Raw genomic sequence first — 19,779 nt, 5'->3', positions numbered from 1 at the left:
GTTCCCGTTCTACACCTCTGTTTGTCTTGATCCGTTCCCATTTTGGTTGGATTATCTGGCTGATGCAGGGTGGTGGCGTCTTATGGGGAGAGAATAAAGACCCTTTGATCTTGAACATGTTGGTTTGCTTCTGTGTGCATAGTTCTTTCTTTCTTTCTTTCTTTCTCTTTCTTCTTAATGTTCATGCGATTTGATTAACTGTAGTAGTTTGGTGGAGTTTATCAGTAGTTCTGTGGGTGCTCCAGACATCTTAAGGGGCCGTAGCTCAGTGGCAGAGCGCATGCTTTGCAGCCAGACAGTTCATAGAAGCTGCTTGCCTTCACCCATGCTCAGACTACTGAGCTCCTGCAGCTTGGTGGTGGGGCACAGGTCTCATTTTCAGCTTCCAGTGAAAAGGATATCAAATTAGCACCATTAGGAATGACGTCTCCCTGAGGCCACAGAATGCTGGACTGAATAGTCCAGTGCACCTAAGCTCAGCACAAGTCATGATCCTAAGAGCATGAGTATGACATCAGAATAGCTCTGCTGCATAGGCATAGCCAGGATTTATTTTAGGAGGGCAGGCATTATGTTGGGGGCAGAACCAAGTATTTAGAGACATACATACTCCCGTGGAGGCGGAACCTGGCCATTGTGGCTAGGAGATAGTTCAGCAACTAGTCCAGCATTCTGTCTTCAGCAGCAACCAGCCAGATGCCTCTGGGAGCTTTCAAGTCAGGTGTGAGGGTGATGCCTTCTGCTATTGCTTGTGCCTCCAGCATTTGGTGTAGACTGCCTCTGCACACACACATTCCTTGCAATTTCATGACTAATAACCATATAGTGATACGTTGTCCACAGATTGTATTCAACCAAGTGTTACCCAGAGTAGACCTATTGAAATTAATGTACCTAACCTTGTCATGTTCCTTAAATTCATGCCTCCAAACACCCAATTCTCAGATGTTGAAGTTAGCTCTCAATTCTCAGATGTTGAAGTTAACCCCACCCCATAGATGTAGACACATTTCTAACCATTGTTTGCTACAAAAGGTGATTCCTTTGTGATAGGAGAGGAGGTTAGAAGTCTTCTGGGTGCTCTTGCTCTTTTGACCATGGTTGGGAGATCAAGCAGTGTTGAGTACCCACTGGGCTGGGAAGAGGCAGACAATTATTTTTATTTCTTTTGAAAAAGAGAAACCAACCCACTGACATGTTCATTAGAAGGGATGGAAGAGAACTGTCTACTGAAAAGGCTTTTTCAAGAAACCCAAAACTAATCTAAGTGGGACAAGATGAAGAGAATGATAGATGTCATTGGCATATATTTTAAAAGCCATATAAAATGGATATGGCAAGAAGGGAATTGTATAAAAGTATCTCTCCCCTCTTCCCCTTGTTCTGTTTAGGGTAAAGAGGGTATAAGTCACTTTAACAGTATATCAGCTTTCCTTGCCTATTGAGAGGATGGGTCAAATGTCCCTTTAAGCTTATGTGGGGCCAATGTAATGATATATAGGACAGTCCAAACTGGAGACAGTCTGTGGCTTCAGACCTCCTTGAAGCAAATCAGTGCTCCCCCCACCTCCCCAAATGTACAAATCTGAAAGGCTTTATGATGAGGACTGCTATTCCTCTGAGCAAGTAAAGAAGGCTAAATGACCCACCATTTTTTTTAAACAGCCTTGATAGCCTACTGGGAAGCCTGATGGGAAGTTACTCAGAGGGTCTGGAGCAGAACTGATCCCAATGCTTTGACAAGCCTTGAAGTTATGAAAGCTTGAATACTGGGTAGGGGTCGTACATGGAAAAAGAGAAGGCTTTGTCCAATAATAGTCATACTCAGAGTAGACCTATTGAAAGTAATGGACATGACTAACTTAGGCAAATTAATTTCAGCTGGGTCTCCTCTGAGTAAAACTTAGTTGGATGCAGCCCATCATCTTGCGCCATTCTGTTCATGGGACAGAATAACATAGTTCGTGTTGATCAAGTTGCATGAATTATACCATATCCTGGAGTCCAATGACTGCCATGTTTAACTACAGCAAGAATGGGGAACTCTTTTTTTCTGCCTGAAGGCTGCATTCCCTTCTGGGTAACCTTACAGAGGCTGAATGCCAGGATTGGGCAGGGCCAGAAACAGAAGCACTAGCTGGGGCTATTGGGAGCTGGAGTCCAGCAATAGCTAGGGTGCGGGCACAGGTTCCTCATTCTTGAACTAATGCAGCATCCTTTATAATGGGAAACTTTGTGACTATACCTTCGTTTAAGCTCAAGTTTTCCAGTGGAAAAAAGAAACTGAGATAAACACCCATGCAGCTTCTGGTTTCCCCTGTATTTTGTTGTTCATAAGAAAGTCTGTTCCAGTATTCTCAGTGTTCCTTTCCCCCCAACAGGCTGCTATCCTTGCCCAGGGCCAAACATGAACCCCATAGCTCTAGGAAGCCGGTGGCTGGCTTATGCAGAAAATAAGGTAAGAACTCAAATGCTTAAAGGTACATTTACTGAAGTTCTGTAATTGCAGGAACGTTGGCAAGGATGTTAAGCCTCCTAGTGGTTCCCTTGCTATCATAATTATGATTTATTATGCTATCAGCGTGCGTGGTGCTTTGTGACCTAAGGAGCTTACAGTCAACATTTCCACGGTGAGGAAGTCAAGTGATGGAAAGATGGGGCGAGAGGGGGATAGGTAACAGGATGAAGACGCATGTGCTTTTGTTTCAGTTGGATATGGTGCCAAATGCCTTCTAGGGTTGCTATACATCCAGAATTTCCCAGAAATACTGTAGGACATGCAGTAGGAAGCAGTATCCAGGCAGAAGTCTGCAAAATGCCTGGGAAAATCCAGATGTATGGCAACCCATGTTGGCAGTGTCGATTTTGCCAATTTTCCTTAGAAAAAGTTCAAAAATGTCATTTCTTTGCAATTTTGAAGCTCAAGAACTTTGGGTAAAGTTTTAAAAAGCTCACTTTTCACTTTTTGAAATGTGGCAACTCTAGCCTTCATAGAATAAATGCGAGGAGAACACACACGGAAAAACCCACCCATCCCTGGCCTGCCATAAAATAATAGCCATTTTGCTAGTGACAAATAATTATAGAGGCATGTCTGTTCATGGTTGTAAGGAAGCTCCTTATAATTAGGTTATACAAACAGGAGATAAAAGTGGGATCTGCAACAAAATGCTGCAGCGTGGCAGGGTGCTCCTGATCAGGTTTCCAGCTGCTTCATTCCATTCTCTCCTCCAACAATCAGCCATGACTCCATGGCTGCTGTGCACTCTCAGTCCTCATTGGGCTGTTTTAGAAGGATTTCTTCCCTCTTCCGCCAATATTTCCTTGGGATTCCTGCTGGTGCTTTCCTCTTGTATGTGGACGGAGCCATGTAAGGACCTGTGCGAGCTCAGTGCAAATGAGTCAATGCTTCAACCCAACTTGCTTCTCCTGCCCAATCCCCTGTTAAATCAAAATATCTTTTTAGCTATATGTCTAAACAGGGCTGTCTTTACCCAAAGGTGCAAGGGGTGTGGTGCACCTAGGCGCCAAATTTTGGTGGGCGCCAAATGTATACGTACTGTAGTATACCAGTCCCTCTTGATCGGTGGCAGTGAAAAGCAATGGAGCCAAAGTCCCCGTCCCCCTCCTCTGTCGCTCTGTTACTCCATAGCATCAAATATTGCACCCCAGCGGCACATATGCTAAAGATGGCTCTGTGTCTAAATATATTAGTGAGCCATGGTGCTTTTTCACAAGCTTACCCTTTCTAAACCCTCAATAATATCTATATATTTCAGAATATGCTGCACCCTTCTGTCCTTGGCATGCCAACGGCTTCAAGTTGTCATGGATCTGAGTCTCACTTACAGGCTCTCAGATTTATGTTGCGGGAGGGCTGCCAGCTTTGTATCTTTTCCCTCTCACTAATTTCCCCATTCTAAAGTTATTGTGTGTGTGTACACACAATACACACACACATATATAAAAGGCAGAGTACATGACAGTCTGGGTGGCACCCAAAAGATTATTTTAAAAGCGGGAGAGGAGAAAAACGTTAACAGTTTCTTGAGGTTTTGGGGGCTGTTTGTTTTTGCGCGATCTGTATGAAACGAGGAGTCCAGGGAAGGATCCTATGCCCGCAAGAGGCATCTAAACGTGTCAGAACTGACTGTGCAATTGACTAGGAGTGACACTGGCGCTCTCCCTCTTTCTTCTCAGCTGATCCGGTGCCATCAGTCTCGGGGTGGGGCCTGTGGAGACAACATCCAGTCATACACTGCCACAGTCATCAGTGCAGCCAAAGTGAGTATGTCAGCAGCCACTGGGGTTGGGCTCGTGCCGTCGTTTTTCATTTTAATTGATGGATTTGAAACATTTTTTTTAAAATGCAGATCAGGTTTTCAGAATGGTGCATAGGATAAAACAAATATACAAGAGCAACAGTCCGCCCTGCCCTGAAAACAGATTCTGAAATTTCTTTTAAAAATACTGAAACTTGCTGTAGCCCAGGAGTGAGGAACATCAGGCCCAGAGGCCAAAAGTGGCCCCCAGGACCTTTCTGTCTGGCCCTTGGATGTCTCTCCAGGACATACCCCTCACTGATCCTTCTTCACATCCTCCTTGAGTGTTTTTGCCTGGCTGGCGTGTGTCCTCGAACTCTGATAATAACTTATTTCAAAGGCTTGTTTGGGAGATAACACGAGGTCATTCCCTACCTGCCAACCTGGTCACCCATGAAGTTCATTGGGTAAAGCAGCTCTCAGGCTGTTATCACGCGGGGTTTTTGTGGGGATTAAATGTGGAGAGGGAGTCGTGTAAGCCACTCTGAGCTCCTTGGAGGAAAAGTGGGATATATTAATGAACAAGTATAAATAAAGAAAGGGACACAGGTGGCGCTGTGGGTTAAACCACAGAGCCTAGGACTTGCCGATCAGAAGGTTGGTGGTTCGAATCCCCACAACGGGGTGAGCTCCCGTTGCTCAGTCCCAGCTCCTGCCAACCTAGCAGTTAGAAAGCACGTCAAAGTGCAAGTAGATAAATAGGTATCACTCCGGCGGGAAGGTAAACGGCGTTTCCGTGTGCTGCTCTGGTTCACCAGAAGCGGCTTAGTCATGCTGGCCACATGACCCGGAAGCTGTCTGCGGACAAACGCCGGCTCCCTTGGCCTATAGAGCGAGATGAGCGTCGCAACCCCAGAGTCGGTCACGACTGGACCTAATGGTCAGGGGTCCCTTTACCTTTACCTTTATAAATAAAGAAGTGTAAATGTTGGCAGAGAATATAAGAGTTTTTACTGCTATAAGGACTAGCAACTTGGTTTAAAGAATACGAAATCTGTCTACACCGATTGCTGCACTCTAGTACTGTGACATATGTGCATTCCTATGTACATTCTGTTTTCACTAACAACAAAAACAAAATTGCAGTGTTGGTCAGCAAATGCTTGGCTCTCGCAGGCTCTACTGATTATAACTTGCCAGCTTCTCACTTTGCGAGAGAAAACATGGTGGTTTTGAAGAAGAGGGATCAGAAAGGGAGTTTTCAATTGGAGAGGCCTGGCTGACCTCAACAAAACAACAACTCCAGAGAAACCCACAAAGGGAGGCAGAGGTCATGCAATTTCCTTAGGAAAAACAAATAAAACCTTAAAAAGGAAAAGAAATGTGTGTCCCATAATGATGACTGCCAATGCCAATGGAGCCACGGATAAATGGGGAGAAAAATCACAGGTTTTGTATTGCTCAGGGCAAATGTCGACCTCCCTTCCTTTGAGTTGTGGGTGGGGATATTGTGTTGAACTTGTGTAGTCTGTCAAGTTCTTCATTGTTACTGGGAAGGAAAAGCAGTATCCTTTTTCCCTTTCTTAATTTTATCAGCAGCATCATACTGTCATATATACTTGGCTATTCTTTAAAACAACAACAAAACTATTCATTTTTAGATTGCCACTTGCATGTTTAAATAAGGGTGCCTTAGCTGCCATCCAGAGAAGCAGGAACAGATGGATCAGCTGGGTATTAGGAACATAGGAAGCTGCCTTATTCTGAATCACACTATTGGACCATCTAGCACAGCATTGCCCACACTGACTGGCAGCAGCGGCCCTCCAGGGTTTCAGAGAAAGGGCATCTCCCAGTCCTACCTGCAGACGCTGACGATTGAACCTGGGACCTTCTGGATGCAGAAAATATGCTCTACCACTGAGTACAACCCTCCCCTTTTTGGTAGCTAGCTTTATTTTCCCATTCCTCTTCCTTTCCTCCATGCCCTATGACGAGAGTATTCAGGGAGGGGAGAATTCAGGTTCTAGGCTGGGAGATGCTCAGAAGCTTTAAAGTGCTTCCAGAGGCTGTTACCCTTTACCCTTCCCTGAGTTCCAGCAGAATAGGAATTGTGAAAGCATATTCTCATTTTGTCCCAGTTTCTGGGGAAACCCAGGAGCAGTTCTGGGGAAAGCCAGGAGGCAGTGCGGTGTAGTGGTTAAGAGCGGTAGACTCATAATCTGGGGAACCGGGTTCGCGTCTCCGCTCCTCCACATGCAGCTGCTGGGTGACCTTGGGCCAGTCACACTTCTTTGAAGTCTCTCAGCCTCACTCACCTCACAGAGTGTTTGTTGTGGGCGAGGAAGGGAAAGGAGAATGTTAGCCGCTTTGAGATTCCTTTGGGTAGTGATAAAGCGGGATATCAAATCCAAACTCTTCCTCACTACTTCTGACTAGGGATGGAGGAGAAATTCAATGCAGTTCACATTTAAAGGCAAAGTTCACCTAATTCACACTTACCAAAACCATACATGAAACGAACCACAGCCATCTTTTGAAATTGGCACTTCTGTGAATTTTGCAATGCCGTCCTGCAGCCAAACAATGTGTCCAAAAATGCAAATACTGGGGTGATATAAAAATGCATACATTAGGGAAATCAGCATACCAAAATGCATTATATTAGGGGAAATTACTTTGCAGAAATGTGTACATTAGGAAAAACTGCCTACAAAAATGATGTTAGGAGAAATTTCCACATAGGTGTTGATGAATTTTCATGCACACTGTTTTTTGTTGTTTTTTTTAATGCAAACTGATTTGGAAGTGTGGAAAACTGAACATAATATTTGAGAAAAAATGAAATCTACAGGTTCAGCCACCCCAGCTGCCAGTTTTGGTGGCTCATGGTGGAGGGGAGATTGAAACCAGGAACTTAGTGTTAGCCACTTCTCAAAGCCGGCTGTCATGCTATAATGCCACAACGTGGCATCACATTAATGGGAAACCAGACATTTTTAAAATATATACCGTATTTTTTGCACCATAACACTCACTTTTTTCCTCCTAGAAAGTAAGGGGAAATGTCTGTGCGTGTTATGGAGGGAATGCCTACGGGTGGCATGCCTACGGATTTTCCTCCTCTAAAAACTATGTGCGTGCTATGGTCGGGTGCGTGTTATAGAGCGAGAAATACGGTAAATAAAATCTGTTGTTTTTTTTAAATGCAGACAGTGGTGTTATGTTATCAGCATTTTTAACAGAAGTCCTTTTACGTTTATTTCCGTTGACGACGTGACAGGCTAAAAGAAGGATGTTCTTCTGAATGTCAAGCAGCAAATCTACACACCCAGGTTTCCATGTCACTCAATAACATCTGTAGTCACTTCTCTCTTTGTGTCTTTTAAATCCCAAGCTGGCAGAAATGATTTGACACTCCCCACCCTCAAACACCCTCCCCCAACAAAAACACCCGGGCATCTGCTTTCTCTCGTTACTTGATAACTCCTTAATGAATACTAACAGCTTATGTGAGAGCCTGGCCATTAGCACTAATGGATCAGGAGGACAGCTGATATGGCATGGGAAAGGTTAAAGATTACCAAAGGGGGGAGAAAATCAGCCGTCGCTGCTAGAGCCTATGCACCACTCCTGCAACAAGTTCAAAATATCACGATACGTTAAAATATTACAATTCAAAAAATACATGGGTGACATCCAATGCAAGATAGCTTTTGCCAACCTGCTGGCCACATAGGAACGTAAGAAAAGCCTTTCTGGATCGCGCCAAGGGCCCATCTAATCCACCAACCTGTTCTCATAGTGGCCAAATGATTCCTGTGTGAAGCCCAGAGGCGGGATCAAAGTGGGACAGTGCCCTCCCTACTTGTACCCATTTTGTCTGCATCAAAACTTAGCACTTCTGCACTCTGATGCAACCCCACTGAAAGGCTCGCTGTGTGAGCATGTGTGAACAAAAGAAGCGCATCCTGGGTCAAGACACTGGCCCACCGAACGCAGCATCCTGTTCTCACAGTGGCCTACCTGATGCCTATGGGGAGCCTGAAGGCAGCAACAGCAACTCTCCCCACTTGCGATTCTGAGCAACTGGTTTTCAGAGGCATTCTGCCTCCAGTACTGGAAGTGGAACATAGCCAGTAGGACTAGTAGTCATGGATAGCCTTGTTCTCCCTGAGTTTGAGTTATCTCCCTTTGAAGCTGGTAGGAAATGGAGCCCGGCGGTGAGTCAGGCGGGAGGCCGGCGGCCGGGGGTTCCTGGGTGGCCGTCTCCCCTTGCAGGGGGGCTGCTGCTGCTGTTGCTGCCCCAGGCCGGGACCCGGAGGGGGCTGCCAGGTCTTGAAGAAGGGGCTCTGCCAGAATCGAGTGCTTCTGGGGTCTCTGCCGCTGGCGGAGTGCCATGGGAGAAGACTCCTGCTGCCATTGCCACTCTCTGTTTGAAGCTATTTCTTCATTTATTTGTTTATTTCAGGATTTCCCAAAGTTGGGTATCCAGCTGTTTTTGGACTACAATTCCCATCATCCCTGACTGCTGGTCTTGCTAGTAAGGGATGATGGGAGTTGTAGTCCAAAAACAGCTTGAGACCCAAGTTTGGGGAACCCTGGTTTATTTATTCATTTATTGAAGTATTTACATTCTGTCCACTCACATAAAATGTCAAGGCAGTTGGCAATGTAAGATACTGCAGAGCAATACCAAATAACTACAGGAATGAGTGGCTCATCTAAAAAATAAAACTGAACAACTGTAGAGGCCTGTGGTCATAGAAAAGTCATTAGGATACGTCTGAAGGTTAACAGCAAGGGATGCCTGCAGAATCTCTGATGGAAGAGTGCTCCACAGCATGAGATCAGCCACATGAAATGCCTGACTTCTAGTGGAGTCCCGTCAGGCGTCTGTGGCACAAGGGACATTGCACATGGGCTTACTGATTAACCCAGGATAGAAGGGCTCAGGGAGTCCTTAAGGTATCATGGACTCAAGCTACTCAGGGGTCATATATTTAATCGATTAATCATAGTTCATTTATATACTCAGTTTTCCACAAATACCTTTTGCTTAAAGTAGCTTACAGAAAACAGTTAGTTTAAAGATAATAATAGCAGAGCAGCCACAATACTGGCACCCCCCCCTTATACACAATCCACTTCTCTCTGTTTCTCATTTTTCCATTTTTCAGTTCTCCACATTCCACATCAGTTTGTGATTTTTTAAAAAAGATTCTCACGAAAGTTCACCACTAATTATATTAGTGGAAATTGCTTTGCAGAAATATTAATATTGGGCAAATTTGCATACAACATGTGTATATTAGGAGAAATTTGCATGAAAAACATGCAAATTTCTCCTAATATACACATGTTGTATGCAAATTTGCCCAATGTTAATATTTCTGCAAAGCAATTTCCACTAATATAATGCATTTCGCATGTTCTCTTCCTGTTATATGCTGCTTCTTTTTTTGCATGTGATTTTGTGGAAGAACTGCATTGAAGAATTTGGAGTAGAGCAGGTTTTGAAGGATGCCTTTTTTCTGCTTGCATAATGTTTCGGAAGGTGCAAATTTTGTAGGTTCTCCTTTAAACTCACGTTGAATCACCTTTCTCCCCTGTGTGTATAGGGGAGCGTTCAGCTGTGCTTGACACATTCCTGAGCTGTAGTGACCTTGTTTGCCAGATCGAGGCATCGTTGCTAGTTCTTGAGTCTCCCCTGAGAAGCCACAGTGACCCTGTTTGCCAGATGTGGGAACAGACAGCAGCTTCTGACCAGGCCGCCACCACCGCAAGGGGTAGCCTTTTGTTGCTTCCTCTAGTAATGCCTATCGAAACAAAGCATATGATCCAATGTCACCACGCTCCATGTTTCCTTGCCTTCTGCAAACAACACCTTGTGAAACATGATGGCAAATCTCTTTGCACTATGGTGCTTTAAGTTACTAGATGTTACTGGAGGAAGATAAGAAAAGAAGACACAAAGCTGCTGTTCTTGGTCAGAAAAGCTTCCTTTTAATTCCAGTCTATGGTTGTACTGAATGCATTTGAAACTTGGGTGGGGGGAAAGGACTGAGTTGTAATGTTCTTGTACGCCTTGCGATGTGCTTGTATGCCTCCAGTAACAAGGCATCTTACGTCTGCATAAATAAATTAAATGAAGCTCTTTCTCTAACCTGCTCTTTGATTATATCATATCTCTCTCTCTATGTAAAATTTACTGTGCGTTTATAATGCAGTTCCTTTCCTGCTGCCTGGAGTATTGCATCTGCTCGTAATTACAGACGTTTGTTTAATCGCTTGTGGATTATAAAACGGTAGTGATTAATGTCTTGTCGAAAACGGTAGTGTATGTGTGTGTAGGAAAGGGATCTCCCCCCCCCCTTCCCTAGAAGAACCTTGAAGAATAATGTTGTACAAGTGTTCCTTTTTAGGCCCCTTTTATCAGAGATCAGGGCTGGGGAACCTGTGGCCCTCCAGATCGTGTTGAACTACATCTTCCATCATCTCTGAACACTGACTGTTCTGACTCAAGCTGATGGGAGTTGGAGTCCAGCAACATCTGGAGAGCTACAGGTTCCCCACACCCAAATTAAATGGTTAAATAAATCTGGGTGCTAAAAGGGTGGAGCCAATAAACTGGTTCTTCTCATTCAGTCCAATGCTTTTATTTATGTCCTTACCTTAGAGGGAACGGAGGAAATAATTGGGCACTAGAAGCGAATGGGCAGACTAGGAGTGGGTGGGAGCTCTTGTCCTCCAGATGTTTCCAGACTGCATCATCCATCATCCCTGGCCATTGGCCATGCTGACTGGGGCTAATGAGAACTCCAACTTCTGGAGGGCCACAGGTTCCCCTGCTCTGTTTGAGATAATAGAGCCCCCTTTATTTGGGTTCAGCTTGTTATGGGACTGGGTGTTGTGAAAATACCCTCCCCTCCAGAGATGGTATTCGTGTCTTAGGCAACGAAGGGCAGCTGAGTGATAGTGTGAAGGCTCTGCAAGAAGATCCTGAGTGATGGTTCAGGCAAAAGCTCCATCTAGTCCAGCGTCCTGTTCTCACAGTGGCCAACCAGATGCCCCAATGAGAAGCCTACATGTAGCACTTGAGCGCAGCATCGCTCTCCTCACTTGAGATTCCCAGCAGCTTGTGTGAATTCTCAGTCCAGGCCTTGTACAAAAGCAGCTTGGTTCTAACACCATGCTACCAGAGGCTGCAGGGATTTCTAGGGTTGCTACCCTTAGACAGCTGATCGCGTCAATAGGCCTACTGAGGCAGTGCATATTGCATCTGGTTGCATGGAGTGTATGTGTGTGTTTTCCAAGAAATTGTTGGCATGCCAGTTGTTTAAGGATTTTATTCCTTCCCATTTGTTGGGGGAGCTTTAAAAGGTTGGAGGTGGGGGTGAGGGATAAGACACCAAGACGCACAAATGACAGGATATGTCTATTGCTAAAAGACTTTAAAAACCTAAAGACTTTTCCCTTGATGAAGCCTGGCTGGCTCCGACTTTTTCTTCTTCTTTTTTTAAAAAAGTTGTAGCATCTCCATTAGCATTAATAGGGTAAGTACATCAACTGAGGCATCTCAGAGGTTAATCGGGCTTCCTGGCTGGATCGGTGCCGTCGATACACAGTGGCGCCTGGTTCTGTTGGCCCCTTCAGAGGTTTTCCTGACAACACACTAACAGAGTCTTGTGTGTAAGTCATTTCCCCATGAATAATTCAAGCCAAATGCTCGGCTACTAATTGATGAACACTAATGTGTTTTCTAATCACTGCAGTTTGAGTTTTTAGCACTAAACAAAGCAGTTGCAATTGATTTGTGGCTTGTCCTCCAGTCCGTCATCTGAACTGATTCCCCCCTCAGTACTCCCACCCATCCCTGCACACCACAACCATTTGGAATTTGAATGAGGAGCTTCATTTTGTCATTTTGCATATGAGTTTTTCCTTTTCTCTGGTCTCATTTCTGCATTTCCCAGAGGCCCTTAAGCTTATAAGAACTTAACATAAGAAGACTGTAAGAGGAGGCTGCAGGATCAGGCCAAAGGCTCTTGGTAGTGGGAACTTAGGAGTACACCAATCAAACAGATGTGATATGCTGAGTTAGAAGGACATCAGAAGAGCCCTGCTGGATCTAGTCCAGTAGTGTCCTGTTCTCAGCAGTGGCCAATCAGATGCCTAGGGGGGAAGCCCAAATGCAGAACCTGAGTGCAGCAGCAGACCTCCCCACTTGTGATTCCCAGCATCTGGTGTTCAGCCTGCCGCCTGTGACAGTGGACAGAGAACATAGCCATTGTGGCAAGTGTCCATGGGTAGCCTTTCCCTCCATCCCAACATCTTGTGGGAGCAAATTCCATATTTCACAATGGCGCTCCAACTCAGAAGTAAGTCCTATTGAATTCAGTTCTTCCCACTCCCAGGTATGCATTCTGCAGCAGCTACAGCTTCCAGACCGGCTTTTCAATTACGTTGACACTGCTGCTTATTTATTAATCCGCTCTTCAGTCTCGGTAATAAAATCACAGTAAAATTATACCGGCTATCTTCAAAGGAAACCCTGTGCAAAGTGTGTTGCAGCAGCCCAGCCAGGGAGGAACTGCAGTAGTTAGGTTCTGTCCCGTCAGGGGAAAAGATGGTGTGTGTGTGTGTGTGTGTGTGTGTGTGTGTGTAGATATGTGTGTATATATAAAGAGAGATCGTGTCTCTTTATATATGTACACATATACACACACACACATATATACACATATACACACACACACAGCTAAATAATAGGTTCTGTGAATATGTATACATTTTCTGGCGTTATTATTCCTTCTTACTTTGGTGCAGCTTTTTACAGGAAATGCAGCGTGTGAAGGGCTTCACCTTCATTCTCAAGTAGCTGTTGCTGTGTAGCTTGCTTACAAGGGGCAAAACAAGTGCTGCGGTTAAAATGAGCTTTGCGTTAACCGTTCTTTTTATTTCATTTTAAATAGACCATAAAAACCGGGCTCACCATGGTTGGGAAAGTCGTGACCCAGCTGACAGGCACTTTGCCATCAGGAGCGACAGAAGAAGAAATCTTAGCTCACAGCAATACCCGACGCAGTCCCTTGGTTCCCGGGATTGTCACGGTTATCGATACTGAGACGGTTGGAGAAGGCCAGGTAAGAACATATCCAGATGAGCAAAACAAAATAAAAACATGAGTCTAAAAACTTTCACTGTTGGAACTTTTCCTCTTTAGCACATGGGTCTGGTGCCTTTTTTGGTGCAGAGGTTCACTGCCCTTCCCAAATCTGCCAGCTAAAGCAAAGGTGTGGCTAAAGGGCAGGCTGAGGAGTCTCTGGGAGCATCTCCCCTCTGCTCCACCTCCCAGGCTTTCCCAGGGCCTGAAAACCGCTACACACAGAAGACTGAACAAGATGGAGTGGTTGCTATGTGCTCCAGCTGATCACTGCATTCTGTGGGTGATGGCCTCCTACAGGCACCATCTTACCAGGAGGCCCATTCTGCACCATATTTGTAGCAGGCCTCTAGCATGGTGGCATCTACTTTTTGGAGTGCTCTCCTGTCTTTCTGGCACTTCCTTGAACACCTTCCTCTTTTAAGTAGAGAGCTTTCCCAGCCTACCTCTTGTGTTGGAATGGTTTTTAGATTATATTGTTTGTGCATTTGGTGCCCTGGGCTTCTTTGTAGGAAGGGTGGGATATAAATGTAATAAATCAGTTCCCATCACCAGTAATATGGGGCAGCTGCAAGTTGAGTTTCCTGGAATGTTTAGGTAGGTGCACCTTTGTTATGATGCTTGTGATGTCATCAAGTTGCGCTGGTTCCTTCTCACCACATTGTTGACTGCTGCCAGCAGGACAAAGACATAACACTGGCAAGTAATGATGGAGGAACAGTGGAAGACTCGACACGAGATGGCTGTTTGCTGTGGCAACCCTGTGATACCTGTTGTGTCTAGTTCCACCCTGAACCCTCAGCTTATTTGATGATTTTTGTAACAACTGTTGCAAAATATAGCCCTGTTTTGTTTTGAGTTCCCCCCTGTTTTCCAACCTACCCACCCCACCCCCACGGGGGCTAAGATTATTTGTGGGTGGAATGGATTTATTGAACGGGAACTGCTAATTGGGAATGAATGAAAGCCAGCTCTCGTGCAGCTGAAGAGGACTCAGCTAAGTGACACTTTTGACAGTGCCAAGTGTGAAGTGTCGCTCTGCATCTTTCTTGTAATTGCCCGACACTGATGTTGATTGGGGATGACCACTTGTGTGATGTGGGTATGGCCTGATTGCAATGATGAATCCGTAATGGAGTGGGACCACCCGAGGGCCCAAAGCAACTGCTAAGAGAGAGAGAGAGAGATTGAGATTGTGTTGCTTCTTAGAGGGCCTCATTGGCAGGCTTTAACTATTGCAATACTGAGTAAGAAGAGTCCTAAGGAGTAACTCGCCAGTGATCCTGAATGTCTGCACTAACCTCCAACATTTTCCAGTTGATGGTAGGTAAACAGCACTGTGCTGGCAGTGCTTCCATCAATGGCATCTAGCCACAGTGGCTATGGTCTCCCTCCATCATTCGAGACCAGTATGCCTCTGAATACCAGTTGCTGGAAACTGCAGGCAGCGAGAGCACTGTTGCACTCAGGCCCTGCTTGCTGACTTCTCATGGGCATTTAACTTTTTTTCTAGCAAGTATCTATAGATAAAGTGCATTGATATTGGAACCATCCAGTGCTGAATGGTGGAAGATTCAGAACCAACAAAAAAAAAGTCCTTCACATAGCACATAGTCAAATTATGGAATTTCCTCCCACAAGAGGCACCGATAGTCAACTTGCATAGCTTTAAAAGAGGATTAGGCAGATTCATGGAGGATATACCTATCCATGGCTACCAACCTTGATGGCTGTGTTCTGCCTCCAACTCTTAGACAGCATGCTTCTCAATAACAATTTGTTGGAAGTTGCAGGAGAGTAGAGCACTGTTGCACTCAGGTCCTGTTTGCCGTCTTCCCACTAAGACATCTGGTTGGGCACTGTGAGAGCAGATGGGCAGCTGACCTGATCTTCTTGTGTTCTGTTATTTTGCCAAATATTATTGTCTGAGAACACCCCTCCCCTCCCCACCCACCATTCCTATACAGTGCCTAGTGGATGCAACATTCTGTTTTCTCTGCATTGGAAAAGAGCAGGTTTTATTTTTATTTTTGGGTGGGGTGAAAGATGAACTAGAAAAAGGAAGTTATCCCACCATAAGATAGCAGACTTCACTGTTTGGAATGAGCCTCACTGCCTGTAGCATGTGGAACCAGTATGTGGGGCATGAGCATCTATACCAGTTAACAGCTTCACAGCTTAACTATCTGAAGTTTCTGAACAGTCTTCACAAGCAGCTCCAAATACCATGCATTGCAGTAATCTCTCCCAGAAGCTGTCAGGACCTAGGTAGCTGCACCAGATTTATTAATTATTGTTTATAGCATTTATATCTTACCAGTCATGAGCCCCGCATTACTGTCGGAGCAGGAGCAGGAGCAAGAGGAATGGTGGGAACCTAGGTTGGAGGCAGACACTTTGGAATGGGGAACAACGGTGCCTGCTCTATCCTATCCTGCTCTATCCTGCAGAGCAGAGCAGAACAACGGTGCCTGCTCTATCCTGCAGAGCAGAGTGTCTCAGTGGAGGTTGGGAAGGGATTTATTCATCTGATGGGGGAGCCTGAACAGGAGGCTGAGCAGGAGGATACAGGCTTTGTCATCTAGAACCAGGCAATGCCTTTGCAGATGGGGGAGACCCACCTCACTCAGACGGAGCACACGCTTGCAAACTTGGCATTCCTGCAAGTGAGCATGCCACACCTCGTCTTCAAATGAGGGATGGGGAAACTTGTTGGGACATCTTCATTGCTTCCATCCAGTTCGAACTTCTTGCCCTGCTCCTAAACTCCCAGATCATGACTCTTAAGCGCTGTGCCTGTTGCTAAGCATGTATCGTTACTTGCCTAAGTAAAGGTCTCTTTCTTCCAAGTAAGAGGCTCTGCCTCTGTATTTTGAGCCAGGACATTGCTCTCCCAACAAGGGTTTCAGGAGGAATAAAGTTCATGGTTTACTGCTTCTCTCAACCATCCTGTGAATAGGCAGAGGTAGGGACTTACTCAAGGTTACCAAGTGAGCTTCATGGATGGGTGAGAATTTCAACTTGGGTCTGTTTGGTCTAGGTCAGTACTCTAACCCTTTTCCCCCCAACCTGGTGACCATCAAATGCTGTTGGGACTCCAACTTCCATCAGCCTCATGGCCAAGGATGATGGCAATTGTGATCAAGCAACAACGAAAAGGAATGGTGTTGGGGGAGTGCTACTCTACTTAACCACACTGGTGTGCAGAACAAATTTGGCTCTCCTGCACTTCAGTTTAAACCATATTGTGTGCGACTCACTATGCCGATAGTCCTTCTCCTTCCCACACCCCCTAATTTTTCTAAAATAACAATTGTTTTTCCAGCTTCAAACGTGTTGCTTGGAGCCTGTTCCTTAAGAAACCGGTTCAAAGAAATACTTTCTTCGTTTGACCTCCAAGGACCTACTTAAATGCAAAATAACACGAAACCCAAAAGGTGGTGGGGGAAACCCCAAATATTTCATTTTAAGTTTTTATAAGGTTCAATTATCTCAGTATAAGGTTGTTGATCCATTCAGAGTTTATTATGCTTTCCTGGAAAATATTTTCTTGGCTTTTCCTACAGTGCCAGGAGAATGGGCCAGGGGTGGGGTGGGGGAGCAGAGAAGGCAGAAAGAAATTCTACTTCATAAATTTCTCATGAAGCCTTTTTTAATGCAGTCATTATTTCTGACGTTCAGTGTCTGCTCCCAGACTCCTCCAGCAATAGCTTTAGTAATAAAATGATTTATCTTAGGTTTTTAAGTTGCCTTATATATGATTTAGAGGATTTTTGTCTGTAATGAACTTGGCCTCTGATCTTTATAGCAATCGTGAGCCAGCCTGCTTAATGGATTTGGTGAAAAACTTTGGGGGTTTTGTAGTGTGTGAGTGTTGTGTATAGGTGTAAAAAGAAAAGCTCTTGAGTTATTCAAGTACATGGTGAAATATAAGTAAGGCATTATTGCTAAGTTGAGGGTTCCGGGTTGTTGTTTTTTTGTCTGACGCCCCTGAAGTATCACAGAATAACTACAGGCTCTGTGCTTGGACTATTCCAAGCCAGGAATAACATGCCAGCCCTTGTTCTTTTGAGCCTGGGGATCTTGAAACACTGTTGGAATTAACAATTTAGAACTTTTCCAGTGGTGAGGGTGGGCCTCAGTGTTTTGCAGCATGATCTTCATAAAAGGAAAAGGTATTCTGCCTGCAGTTTTTGCTTTCTCGGTCCCTCAGGTCTCACACCAGCCTGTTGTCATGTCTCCTGTGTGGCCAGCAGCTTATGACGGGCCAATAATAGAGTCCATAAGAACCTAAAAGGAGCCTGACTGCTGGATCAGCCCAAAGGCCCATCTAATCTAGCATCCTGTTCTCATAATTGCCAGCCAGAATGGAAAGCCCATAAGCAGGGCTTGAGTGCAACAGCCCGTTGCCCACTTGTGATTCTCATCAGCTGGCATTCAAAGGGTTCCTGCCCCCAGTACTGGAGGGAATCTGCATGCAATTCCTTCTCACCTCTGGTTACCAGGAGAGTGGCTGCATGCACACCATGCATTCTACAGCACACAGCTTTCCCCAAAGAATCCTGGGAGCTGCAGCTGACTCGCCCACAGAGCTTCAATTCCCAGCACACATAGCAAACGGCAGTTCCCATGATTATTTGGGGGAAGTCATATGCTTTAAATGTGCGCTATGGTACTTGCAGTCGTGGACTATCCCCTCTTGGAAAATGTCCCTGCATATCTGAGATTTGAACCCAGTTCTTGTGACTTGCGAGGGACGCGGGTGGCGCTGTGGGTAAAACCTCAGCGCCTAGGGCTTGCTGATCGCATGGTCGGTGGTTCGAATCCCCGCGTCGGGGTTAGCTCCCATCGTTCGGTCCCAGCTCCTGCCCACCTAGCAGTTCGAAAGCACCCCTAAGTGCAAGTAGATAAATAGGTACCGCTTCATAGCGGGAAGGTAAACGGCGTCTCCGTGTGCTGCGCTGGTGCTGGCTCGCCAGAGCAGCTTCGTCACGCTGGCCACGTGACCCGGAAGTGTCTCTGGACAGCGTTGGCCCCCGGCCTCTTAAGTGAGATGGGCGCAGAACCCTAGAGTCGGACACGACTGGCCCGTACGGGCAGGGGTACCTTTACTTTTTAAAAAGATATTTATTAAAGTTTCAACATATTACAAAAATAAGAAAAAGAAAAGAAAGAAAGAAAAAGAGAAAATGAAAATACAAGGTAAAAACAGTTAAAAGCAGATCAGTCTTTCCATATCTTATCTTTCATTTGCTTGTTTCCCTGACCTCCTCACACCTCCCTTTTTTGTATTCCAGTTCAATTTAGTTAATTCAGCAAATCCTTTCTCTCTTTGATTTTATCTTAATCTTTTATCTTAATATATTATAACTTTAGATTATCACCTGTTAACAATCCATTTTTACATATTCCTTTATAACATTGCTGCTAAAAACCACTTAACTTCAATCCAACATCATTCTAACATTCATTAATTTTGCAGTATTTCTGTAGATAGTCTTTAAATTTCTTCCAATCTTCTTCCACCGACTCTTCTCCCTGGTTTCAGATTCTACCAGTCATTTCCGCCAGTTCCATATAGTCCATCACCTTCATCTGCCATTCTTCCAGAGTGGGTACATCTTGTGTCTTCCAATACTTTGCTGGCAGGGGTACCTTTACTTGTGACTTGTGTACCCTGAAAAGCTTACTTAGAGACCATACAGTATATGGGGGAATAAAGGTTTGCTTTTGCTCTTCAGGCTGTGGAACCTGTTGGACGGAAAATATTTTAGTGAACTTTTCTCAGCACAGAAACCTTTTTGTGAAAAAATGCTTGTGGTAGCAGTTTACGTAGTCAGCCCCCAACAGTGGTAGTTTTTGAAACAGAACTGTAGCATCAGGTTATATATATATATATATATATATATATATATATATAGTTGAATTATTGGACTTGGCTGTTGTGTTTATATTTGAAAGCTGAATAAAAATAATTACCGAGAAGCCCAAACAACTTTGTGGTCAACCCAAATACATTAACAAGGTTTGTGAGCTTGTTTAAACTTCCTTTTAATGAAGTGTTAGCAAACTTTTCAGTTAGATGTAATGGTCGTTTCTTTGGAGCCATCAATTAGTTGAAATGAGTGAAAACAAAGATATACAGATTTCCTCTTTTTCTGCCCCCCCTTCCCCTAATTGAAATTAAACGCATAAACTTTTAGTGGCTGGACTGATGTTTTCTTTTGACCTTTTGATTTTTGACTTAATTAATTCATTGGGTGGGACCACCCAGAGTCGGTCTGAAATAATGACCTTTCTCAAAAGCCTTGCAGTTTTGGGCCTCACTTTAAACCTGCTAAATGTCTTGTA

General features: G+C 44.7%; 1 protein-coding gene across 6 annotated transcripts in view; it reads left to right on the top strand.

The window, feature by feature from the left end:
* BCAS3 (BCAS3 microtubule associated cell migration factor) overlaps positions 1-19,779 on the top strand; it is a 466,426-nt gene that overhangs the window by 78,064 nt on the left and 368,583 nt on the right. For all 6 annotated transcript variants that reach the window (XM_082200800.1, XM_082200797.1, XM_082200799.1 and 3 more), the window contains exons 10-12: positions 2,382-2,458; positions 4,201-4,284; positions 13,238-13,408. In XM_082200800.1, coding sequence (XP_082056926.1) covers positions 2,382-2,458; positions 4,201-4,284; positions 13,238-13,408 — 332 coding nt within the window. The remainder of the gene's footprint in view (positions 1-2,381; positions 2,459-4,200; positions 4,285-13,237; positions 13,409-19,779) is intronic.

Source organism: Podarcis vaucheri (assembly GCF_965113315.1).
Source record: "Podarcis vaucheri genome assembly, chromosome: 15".
In the NCBI taxonomy this organism is placed as follows: Eukaryota; Metazoa; Chordata; class Lepidosauria; order Squamata; family Lacertidae; genus Podarcis; species Podarcis vaucheri.
This window is presented reverse-complemented; position numbering and strand designations above follow the sequence as displayed.